This window comes from Gossypium hirsutum, chromosome D02, assembly GCF_007990345.1.
Source record: "Gossypium hirsutum isolate 1008001.06 chromosome D02, Gossypium_hirsutum_v2.1, whole genome shotgun sequence".
Classification (NCBI taxonomy): Eukaryota; Viridiplantae; Streptophyta; class Magnoliopsida; order Malvales; family Malvaceae; genus Gossypium; species Gossypium hirsutum.
This window is the reverse complement of record NC_053438.1, coordinates 30,111,359-30,123,682: the sequence shown is the minus strand read 5'-3', so window position 1 is coordinate 30,123,682 and position 12,324 is coordinate 30,111,359. Positions and strand designations below refer to the sequence as shown.

Below are 12,324 nucleotides of genomic sequence, written 5' to 3'. Positions count from 1 at the left end.
TTGACTGTACACACCTCTACCTGATCCAATACCATTATCACACTTTAATTTCCTTTATGTTTAAAAGATTATTAATAATTAAAATAAACTTTCATTTCGCAGATCTACAAAATATATTAACAGCATTTGTCTGCTACACGATTAAAGATCTCCTCCCACATCGGCATTTGTTGACTCGTAGCAATATGCCAAAAATAGGGAAAAACACTGTAAATTTGATATATTGTTTGCACGGTTGTAAACTAAATGCCAAGAAGACTCCTTTTTTACTATAGCAAGACCGAAGTTAATTTAAATGCTAAATGAAAACAGGCAATTGGAGACAACATTAAAAATGATCATATTAGTAAAGGAGAATCCATTTAAAATACCACACAAACAAACAAAAGTCTATTATCTTTTCTCTGAGGGTTTGTAATATAATATGCAAAATATTTTTATACCAATTCCACATAAAGACTATACCATTGACTTCTATCATATACCATGAATACCTATTCCATAATAGGTAACTCTCGAAAAATTAACAAAAAAACTCGACAGCTCTTATGGTAAACACAGCACATCAAAGCCAAGTGTTGAACTCCCTTATGTTCCTGGAGCTGCTAAAACCATCAATCCATCAGTGTGACACACAACAAATTAAATACAACATGATAAACAAAAATTGGTCGGATAAATCGACATGATTTTCTAATCAACAACTGAACACAATAATAAACCATGTGCATTACCTGCTACAATACTATATGCTGTTCACAAAGCCAAATATGAAAACCAAACAACATTCCATATTTAAACAGGGACGGCAAAAAAGGATCAAATAATGTGGCAAACTAAGCAGAGTGATATCGAATTGATTACCTTTGGCTGATGGTTCATCCTGAGGTTTCATGGCTGGGAAGAGAAGAACCTCCTGTTTGAATAGCATGCAAGAGATTATGAGTGACCATTAACAAGTCAATTACAGAATCTAATTAAGTATTTTGCCAAAGAAAATCTCATGGTGCAAGCATGGCAGAGTTGACATATATATTACTCGGACTCTGGTGTGGCTATCTGATACAGATAAGTATCTGACATGGAAATGTAAATTTTTCTATGTTTTAATGTATTTAAAGGGTCCTTGGAGGGTAATATTCTCAAATACTCAAAGAAAAAAAACTTGAGAGCACACCCACAGAGATGAGAAAGAAAGAACCTTGATATTCTGTGAATCTGTTAATAACATAGCTAGCCGATCAATGCCCAGTCCCCAACCACCTGTTGGTGGCAATCCGTACTCAAGTGCAGTACAGAATGTTTCATCCAAAGCCATTGCTTCATCATCACCTGATTGCCGATCCTAATATTCCAACATCTCTATGAGAAAAAGTCCCTATATATCTTAATTAAAGTAACCACCATGCACAAGACTTGTGACAATGTTTGATACCTTCAGTTGTTCAGCGAATCGTTGACGTTGTACAACAGGATCATTCAACTCAGTGTATGCATTGCAGAGCTGAAAAGTTGGAAAATAATATTTTTTAAAAAAATAAACCTCATAGGCCAAAGTAAATTACAGAGAAACTAAACTAGATTTATGATGTCGAATAAACTTACTTCATGTTTGTTGATAAAAAGTTCAAAACGTTCAGTCAGTCCTGGTTTTGACCTATGCCACTTAGCCAAAGGACTCATTATTTCAGGATGGTTGATTATGAAAGTAGGATTCACACACGTCTCTTCTAGAAAATGTCCAACAAGCTGCAAACAAGGAAAATAAAAATGAAACTTCTATTAGAAGATGGGCATGTGTAGGCCCCACGTCTAAACGGTGTTCCCAGTGAAAGGTGATAATAGACATGTTCTATCCGGTTCTGATGGTTAAAAGCCCCAATAATATCACTGAAAAATCCCATTACAATACACACAAATAAGCCAAAAACGTGTTCACATTTACAAGAATCAAATTGGTCGTAGATACAATCACAATGTAAACAAATTAAGGGAAGCAGGGACTGAGATTATCATTAAACAATGGGTTCTGCCAAGGCCTCTGCTGCACTCTTAAAGTTTACCATATTAAGTTACTATTTTCAAAGCCTTTGAATGCAGCAATTTAACTACTGCATTAAATAAAATATATTATTATAATAGTAACTCAATAAACTTAGATATTTACTTGGTATGGATTCTAGATTGCCTAAGCAGGTAGCCATCTCTCGACTGGAGTTAAAGTTGCAGTTCTTATGGTTATAAGTCTTTCAATTGTATAACTTGACCAGTAATATAATACAATTATAGAAAAGTCCAACCGATGATAGAATGTAGAACAGAAAATATCACATCAATCTGCACTCCATATGATCATCAAGTCAAGACAAATTCTGTTCTCTTACCTGAACCTTTCATTTCAATTTATTGGAAAATAAACCAGTTGAAAGATTAGGTCACATCCTGCTCAGTAGTAAACTAGCAAAAGTTCAGCACTTGGACCCTGGAACTCCCTCAGTGAGGAACATTAGCTGCTGAGCACCCTCCATATTACATAAAGCTTAAGCTCAATGAGCACCAAGTACCTTGATTCACATAAAAATTATTCAAAGAGAAAGAGCAAAGACAGGAGACATACTTTATCTAATAAACGTGCTGTTGTTTGAGGAGGAGGGCATTTGATCTCAAACTTTGCACATGCATCCACCAAATATTTGTTAGCTTCATCACTGGAAAAGTCCTTGGGTATGTTGAGGTTAGCCATCTTCTCCAACTCCTCGACCATGTCAAGCCTCCTGTGAAAATTAGTAACAAATTTATTAGCAACAGTGACTACAAAGGACATTTTCAGTTTTGTTCACAATTCTTATCATGGTAAAAGCGATCCATAAACCTGAAAGGCGGAGTGAAATCGATCTCTATTGGATCATTTTCAAGGCCATTTGAGTGATATTTAATCTTATAGCCACCTGTAAGTTCCTTGACCATTCCTGTTGTAGATAAATCAAGAAAACCCAACAAATTTAGAAATGAACAGAAAGGTATATTCCAATGACAGGTAATTTTAGTTGTGCTTACCACTCAACATTTTTTCAGTGAGATCCATCAGGTCATTATAGTCTGCAAAAGCCATATAGAACTCGCAAGTAGTGAATTCAGGATTGTGAGTCAAATCAATACCCTCATTTCTAAACTGTTTTCCAATTTCATAAACACGATTCAGTCCACCAACTACAAGCTCCTTAAGATATAACTCTGGTGCAATACGCATGTAGAGCTTCATGTTTAATTCATTGTGATGGGTTACAAATGGACGGGCAGCTGCACCTCCAGCAATCATGTTCATCATGGGAGTTTCAACCTAATGATGAAATATTCACATTAATGGAACATTAAAAAAAGGAAGACTTATAAAGGAATTGATAATTTGATATAATGAATAGACGACTAACCTCCAAGAAATCAAGATTGTCAAGAAAACTCCTTACATAAGAAATGATCTTAGATCTGGTCTTGAATATTTGACGAACCTCCAGGTTTAACATCAAATCAAGATACCGTTGGCGATATCGAGTTTCCTAACATTTAAAAAATTCAAATATAAACCAAATGAATTCCAAGGATCAGGGATTGTCATAAAAGACAGATATAATGGCTTCCAGACTTGCATCATACAGTTTTTCAGTAATATTAGCCAACGGGATGCAATCACAAATAGAAAGGCAAGAGTAAAAATGTAATAACTAATATATCTGAAAAGATCAGTTCCTAATAAGCATCCCATTCTTCATTTAATAAAAATTATGAAAAATTCTTGATGTGAGTTTGAATTGCTGTTGCAGCTTAAAGCAAGCTACACTAAAATGCATTAGCATTTAACATAGTAGATGGCAGGAAACCAATTATCCAGTAAAGCTTCTATGATTAAATACGAAATATTACCTGATCCTTCAAAATATATGCTTCAGGGTTCCTGGTACTTCCTGGGACCCATAAATCAGTTTTCTGTGAAGAAATGAAAAACATTGTCATTATCAGGATCTTAACAAACATCAGACAGTCACACTGAACACTGGTTTACCTTCACACTGGCATCAGGACCTGCTTTTTGCCTTGGCATCATATGGAGACAATGGGATAAAACAGTAAATGACTTAGGAAAGATGCTCAACTCCCCTCTCTTTGTTTTTCCTAGAAGAAGCAACGAACAAAATTAAAAAGTGAAAGACAGCTACGAGAAGAAAGCTTCTAGAAATTTGTTAATTTTAAACCCCCCAAAAAAGGATGATTGTCAATAGTCAGAGGAGATTCCACACCATCTTTTACAAAATGCTGTAAGAAATGTTAAGTAATAAAGCTCACTATAATGAAATTTAAAATATGGATACATACTAAGAACTCATCCACCAAAGAAATGAAGACTACAAGAATAGAAAGAATGGCTAGAATATCATGAAGGACGGCCGAAATTAAAAAATTTTCGCTCCCAGTTTAAGAGAAATTTACTCTCTGCCTCCCATGCCAGCATAACTTTAAGAGAAGGCATTTAATACATATTTTAAAACTTTTATGGTTTAATTAATAATAAATTTTAATAAAAAGAACAACAAAAATAAGAGTTTTATGAGAAAATACCCAAAAAAATGAAAAACATTTGGGAACAGAAAGAGTGATGTATAATTTCCCCAACCTGGAAACCCAGTGACACCAACTATATCACCACGCTTCACACTGGAATGGAATTTTGCAAATTCTGCTTCATCCAAGCCTGACTTGCTGCAGTAACAGTAGAAAAAAAATTATATAAAAAGATAAGAGAATCGGAGCTGGGCAGCGGAAAGGAAAAGAGACAAAAGGCACATAATCAATCACTAATCTCAACTAGAACATATTCACAGGGGCCAAGGTAATGCCTCTGAAATATTTAGCTTGTATGTGTTTAAAATAATGATATTCAGTTACTCTATACATATGCATACAGATTTACAGTAGATTACAACATCTGAATTCTTAAAATTGAGACAGATATTGAATTATGAACTGGAAAATTTTTAGTGCATTTTCAGAGCAAATAAAACACTGTATCATAATAAATTTTCAAACACTGCTAAAACTGGAGAGAGAGACACTGAAATATCAACCATAGCATTTCCCAGTGGTTAATATAAGCCGTCCTTAACTTGAATGTGAACCATATATCTAATAAAAAAACAGACAACGTAACGTTAAAAATAAATAAATAAAATATACACCACATGCTCAATTATTTAACTGGAAAATGCACCTATAAATGTAGTTTTTTTTTTGTTGTGATAACAATAAAATGCATAAAATGTTCACGACATGCTCAACAGTTTAGTTGGATGATGCACCTAAAATGTAGTTCTTTTCTAATGAATATAAAATCTCAGAAAATTTAACATTGAGTATAGAGTACATTGTTTTTGCCTCGAATTTCTCATAAATCTTCCAATAAGAGAAAACTTGGAAAAGAAAAAGGGGGAGGGCATCCAAATTTATGATAAAAATGGACATATATACCTTGCATCAGCCATAACTTGGACTTTGGCACCATCACCATGCAAGTCATAAAAGAAAAGCTTTGAACTTGATGATCTTTTGCTCATAATTCGACCTAGCATAAAAGAAACATGAGTCATTTCCAAAAGTAAATAAATGAATGTATCCAGGACACAATAATGATACGACTGGAGTAAGAGTGGCTCATATAAATACCAGCCAAAGATACTGAGATATCCTCAATATGCTCCCCATTGGCTAAGCTTCCATATTTATCTATATATTCAATAATAGACATCGACGCAAAGAACTTATGAGGATATGGATTTTTTCCTTCTGCTTTCTGGGCTGCAAGAAATTTCAGCCTATTCTCATGGAATTGCTGACAAGAGAAGGTTAATTAACATTAGGTCCAAGAAGTTCACCGCAATCTTTATGAAATTTTCTTTCATTCATTCATTGTGAAAAGTACTTTTACAGCAATCATTGAACTATACCGTGGGATCCATATCTTCATCATCAGCTCCAGCAGATTTCTGACTATGTGAGCTTGCCTTGGCTGCAGCCTGAATAAAAAAATACAATTAGGTCGCCAAAGAGGTCATAATGAAATAGTAAAATTCCAGCAATGATAAAATGACAAAATGAGGAAAATATTCTTGGTCTTCTTATTCAGTACTTAAAATTAACTAAAAGACCAACAATTATTGAGTCCTTTCTTCAGCTACCAACAATGATCAGTACAGCCATAGATGTTCGGCTTTGTGCCTAAAACCCCACATTGAACGCATTCTTATATTAGTATACATATCTAACATTTATGCACGAGTACAGTTAACAGCCTGTTACCACCAAAAGAGAGAATAAAAAGCTGAGACATGTTTACTTTTATACAAATCGATCAAGTAAATATTATTTTTCAAACATTCCTTGAAGAACCAGACAAGAATCTTCCAATATGTCACACATGCATCTAGCACTATCCTTGCATTCCTTCTGCTATGCTTTATAGATATAAAGGAATGAACTGATCAAAACAAAGGCTTCAACTTCATTACATTGTTACTTTTACTACAAGCATTGAATTGTTTATGTTTTAATTTCTAGAAAAATTGGATAAAACCAAAAAGAAACTACTAAAAGATATAACTTTTTAAGTTCTATTTTACAATTTATTTCTTGTTTTACGAAATCAAAATGTTAATCAAACAGCTACAAGAATAATATCACGCATTCAATAGAAATAATATACTATGTTAGTTTTCTTGAGAAATTATAATCTGGATATCATTATTTAGCCAAATTTGAACGTATATTATTGTTTAAGGTAGCAAATAGCTAAAAGCAAGATGGATCTAATACATAATCATTCCAAAAAAATAAAATAAAAAACAAAGCTCGCAAATTTTAATTCCAAACGAAAATAAGCAAGTAAATATCACATTAAGTACCTGTTTGGCTGCTTTTTCCTCCTCCTTACGGCGACGCTCCTCTTCCCGCTGCTTATTTTTAAGTTCCTTCTTACGAGCACTGGCAACACATTTTACATAAATAAATAATCAGATTGATAATAAAAAAATCCAACTGTTTCTCTTTCAGCTTGCTTCTCAAGAATCAAACGAGTAGCAAGAAAGGGAGAGAGAGAGGAAAGGAGATATACTTTTTGCTCTGAGTTTCTGCGGGGGAAGCCGAATCCACTGCTAAATCGGAAACTCCCTTGGCCGTTTCTTCGACGGAGCCTTCCATTTTGAGATAGCGAGATAGAGAGAATGTGGCTTCCGAACAAAGCCAAAGGCAAAGGTTAAGAAAGAAACAGTGAGACGGATTAACTATTGAGCTTATTAGGGTTTTAAAACGAACAAAAACCCTGGGTCAGATTTTCAACTAGAATCGATTAATCTTTATTTTATTTACTGGAAAATGAATTCGTTTCCATTTTTTTTATTTCTTAGGGTAAAGTATATAATTAACATTTAATCACAGGTCATCGAATTATACAATAATTTCATTCTCACCACTAACATTATCATTTGTTTCTGTGTCACCCTCTGTTAAATCACAAACGGAAATGTTGAAGTGGTCCATTTTTAATTGGTATATTTACACTTTTTTATTCTCAATACTTAAGCATTCTATCAATTTAATCCTAACTCTAAATAATCCAACAAATTTAACCTATAAAGAAAAATAAATCAAGCATTCCTATTAATAGTCGAAAATCATAAAAATATATAGGGTAAACTATACAAATAGTCACCTAACTGTTAATTTTTTTAATTTAGCCACTCGACTTTTTGAAATCAAATATTTTAATCACTTTCCCATTAGTTGCCATTAGATGAGTGATGGAAAGTTGAGGTGGATCTTTTTTATTGGTCTAATAACAAATTTAGCCCTAAATATTTACAAAATTTAACATTTTATTCCAATTCTAAAAAACTCAATAAAATTAGCCCTCAACATTTACAAAATTTGTCACTTTAGTTCTAATTCTAAAAGTTAAAAAATGATATTTAAAAAATTCATTTTTGGATAAAAAAATATAGAAATGATTTAAAAATCTAAAAAGCATACATAAATTATAAATAAAAAACCAATATATATATTAAAAATAAAAAATACAAAAAATATATAACAAATTATTCAAAAAGAAATTAACATAGAATAGATTGATGAGTACTAGAGAAACATGAAGTTGGACATACCCATAGACATGAAATGGACAAGGTTATCTCCCTTGGTTCAGTTCAACTCGTACCTTCAATCTTTGGGCTAGATTTTCCACTTTGGTCGTTTGATTAACGTATTTAGACTATCCAAGTTTGGAAGTTATTGATAACATGTCCAAATCGAAAAAAAAACAAGGCGAAAAAATATTTTCAATGTTTTTCATTTCATGAAAGATTTCACATTGCATTGTTTTCTCTACTTGAAAATTAAGTCTATGTATATTTTTAAAATAAGAAAAAAATTGAGAATAATTATTTTATAATAGTTTAAAAATTATTAATTCTTTAAGAGGAATTTAATTAAATAATATGATATTAATTTAAAATATGACACTTAGTTGGATTCAAGCTAACTTTATTTTTTTTACCATATTCACGAAGATGACATTAGTTTAAAATGAGCATAATTCAAATGGTGTTAAATATTCTTCTTATTCAATGGGTTCTAGAGGTATAAGGAATATTATAACTAAATTGACAAATTTTGTAACGGTTGAGGGTTAAATTTATTGAATTTTTAGAATTCAAACTAAAACAGCAAATTTTGTAAACATTGAGGGCTAAATTTGTTGATTTTTTTAGATTTAAGATCAAATTGATAGAATGTGTAAAACATTGGAGGGCTAAATTTGTCATTAGACCAATAAAAAAGGTTTATGTCAGCTTTCTATAGCTTATCTAATAGCAACTAATGGGAGAGTGACTAAAATATTTTATTCCGAAAAGTTAAGTGACTAAATCAAAAATATTAATAGTTGGGTGACTAAAATAGAACTAAAGGTATAGTTGGATGACTATTTTTGTAGTTTACCCAAATATATATCAAAATGAAATGCGAAAAATTTATATGTACTCCATTGATATATTTTAATTCCTTAAATCCTAAAACATATTAGGTAGCTAAACAAAAAAGTAAATTATATCAATGGAGTACATACGATAGGTAACTGGTCTAACTCTTTTAGTCATTTCATACGACTCGATATACCTGGGACTTAGCTTCATTTTGTGGCCAAAGTGCAAAATTTTCTTCCATGGAAAGACCTTTAGAAATACTTTCTCGCCTATGACATATTCAATTTCCTTCCGCTTCAAATCAACATATGACTTTTCCTATCTGAGGTTGATTTTAACCCGTCTTTATCAAATTCACTTTATCTTTTGTTTTTTGCATCAATTCCAGCCCAACCATCTTCCTCTCATTCAATTCTGACCAACATAAAGGTGTTCTACATCGTCGGCTATACGAGGCTTAATATAGGGCTATTCGAATGCTTGATTGGAAATTATTATTATAAAAAAATTCTGCTAAAGGCAGATAACGTTCCCAACTAGCTTCAAACTCAATGATATAGGCTTGCAACATGTCTTCCAATATCTGGATAATAAGCTCTAGTTGGCCATCTAATCAGGGATGGAAAACAATGTTGAAATTCAACCTCGAACCCAAAGACTCATGCAGTTGCTTCTAGAATCTCAAAGTGAAACGAGAATCTTAATCTAAGATAATAGACATAGGTTGTAATGGCTAAATTTAAGGTTATTGGAATAGTGGTTTCGTAACCACAAATCCGATTTAAAGAGAAAATTATTATTAATTTTTATGATTTATCGAGTGATTAGATATAAGTTTTAGAGTATTGATAAGAAATTTTATTGATTGCATGCCTAAATTGCCTATTAGGACTTAATTTCAAAAGTGGGTAAATATGAGTTTTAGATGATAAAGGATTTATTTGAAGTGCATAATCAAAGTAGAGGTCCTTAAATTGTAATTAGACCATAAAATTTCCATGGACAAAAATAGGCATGCATAGATAAAAATAACTAAAGTTTTAATGAAGGGTATTTTAGTAAATGAATAATAAAAAGAATAAAAAGGGAAAAAGATGGCAAAACTATCATCTTCTCCATAGCTTGCTGCCGAATTTGGAAGAACACCATAGCTAGGGTTTTCACACTTTTTCAAGTTCATAATCAAGAAGAACGAAACTCAAGGTTAGACAAAGGAAAGAATAAAGTTGAAGGCTAAGTTGGTCAATTTGGCTATAATTGGTATCGAGGTAAGTTTACGATAAATAAATGCAATATTTCAATAATTATTATTAATGCTGTTATTTTTCAGCAATTATGTATTTATTTTATGAAAATATCTAATGTTAACTCAAGTATGAGATGACAGAGAATCAGTGTTAAAAGGCCCCGTTGAAACATGATGAATGTATTGGATACAAATGTCATGACATTTGGGTAAAGAGATCCCATGTAATACCATGTCTGGGACATGGCATTGGGATCAATGAGATTATAAGAGGTCCCATGGAAGACCATGTCTAGGACATGGCGTTGGCACCGAGACGAGAGGTTTCATGTAAGACCATGTATGGGACATGGCATTGGCACCAAGATGAGAGGTCCCCCGTAAGACCATGTCTGGGACATGGCATGGGCACCGCTATGAGAACTCCCATGTAAGAACATATTTGGGATATGGCATTGGCAGTATAGGAAACATCCCATGTAAGACCATGTCTGGGACATGGCTTTGGCATGTTATTAGCAGAAAGGGACCCAAGTATCCTTATTATTCCAATGTGGTTCAACGGGCTAGTAAATAACCTATGACCATGAAAGTTCAGTTAAAAGCATAAATGGTGAGTTTAAGGAAGTTATAAGAGTTAAGAGTATATTATGTTACCCATTGAGAATCAACATTTCAGCAAGAGAAAAGTATGTCATAATTATGAGTTATCTAAGTAAACAAGTAAGTGAATGAGTAAGAGATCAAGTAAAGAGGAAATTAAAGTTTCTGTTACTTGGTTATTATTATTTGTGTTTAATGTTGCTATTTATTTACTTGTAAACTTACTAAGCATTATGTTTACTTTGTTTATTTTCTTTTTGTATAACATTATTAATCAAAGTCGAGGATCCTAAAGACGTCGGAGATCGTCCACACTATCAACCACAACGACTTGATAATTTATGATGATCTATGTTTGAACTATGGCATGTATAGGGACTTATTTATTTTGAATGTTGTACTATGATTTTGGCTAAAAAAATGATGTGTAAATATCTAATGATGAATGGTTGTCAAAATGGCTAAGTATGAAGGTGTTTGTTGTTATACATGTCTATGTGATAAATTATGCATAGAAATCATGAAAGAGTAAAAAATTTGCAAAGAAACAGATTTCAAACAACAGCAGTGACGTGAATTTGAAAAATCACATAGGGTAGTATATAATGAATTAGAAGGTAAATTATATATAGAATGAAAGCTTATTGATCTACTTTCATAGAAAAATATTGAGTCTACTTTCATAGAAAAATATCAGTCCAGCAAAAGGAATTTTATAATTTGAGATATATGAATTTTAGTGAGACATGGCAAAACTATTTTTAGGGTCCCCTATTCTGAGTTTAGAAAATCATTAAAAACTGTTCAAAAATTTTTATGAGATGTAGTTTATATGTGTAGATTCCTTATTGAGTCTATTTTCTGTAGAAATAAGTGAGAACACCAGATGATGTTTGTTCAATAAGATAACTGAGTTTTAGTGACAAGAGGTTAGTACAGTCAAATAGTGAAACAGGGGAGACTTTAACTAATAAACTATACTAATTGGCTGAACCTAAAATTTTGAAAAATTTATGGTAAGAAGATATATGAGTCTAGTTTAAGGGAAAATTTACTGATTTAAATTTCAAGTTTTGTAACTCGTGTTATAAATGATTTAGTAACTGTTGCGCGAGTGGACAAATTTGTTGTAAATGTGGAAATTGATTTCAAAAATAACTTTTTATGTCTCAAATTAGTAAGACAAGTAAAGTAATGCCTCGAGCTCGACTCTGGAAATGGTCTTGGGTAAGGGGTGTTACATTTTTTGGTATTAGAGCAGGTTTAGTCAATTCTCGGAATGTTCAGTATGAATAAGAGTCGAGCTATACATGCCATACTTATATATTTTGATAGTGTGACGACTCTTGACGATTTAAAAATGTTTTCTTTTATAGTTATGGATCCCGAACGAGTTGGCACTGATGAAGTAGAGAGTAATGTGCCCGCTCCTACAGAAGGGACGGTGCCACC

At 32.4% G+C, this 12,324-nt stretch overlaps 1 protein-coding gene across 1 annotated transcript; it reads right to left on the bottom strand.

The window, feature by feature from the left end:
• Positions 1 to 361: 361 nt before the first annotated feature.
• Positions 362 to 7,457, bottom strand: LOC107910269 (lysine--tRNA ligase, cytoplasmic). The gene is made up of 17 exons (XM_016838062.2): positions 7,160 to 7,457; positions 6,951 to 7,029; positions 5,997 to 6,065; positions 5,716 to 5,881; positions 5,521 to 5,614; positions 4,670 to 4,755; positions 4,061 to 4,170; positions 3,922 to 3,984; positions 3,432 to 3,557; positions 3,058 to 3,340; positions 2,873 to 2,969; positions 2,618 to 2,774; positions 1,606 to 1,749; positions 1,436 to 1,504; positions 1,202 to 1,345; positions 865 to 916; positions 362 to 602 (listed from the first exon to the last, which is right to left on the bottom strand). Exons 1-17 carry the CDS (start codon positions 7,243 to 7,245, stop codon positions 589 to 591), a joined length of 1,839 nt encoding a protein of 612 aa, XP_016693551.2. The 5' UTR covers positions 7,246 to 7,457; the 3' UTR covers positions 362 to 588.
• Positions 7,458 to 12,324: the final 4,867 nt, after the last annotated feature.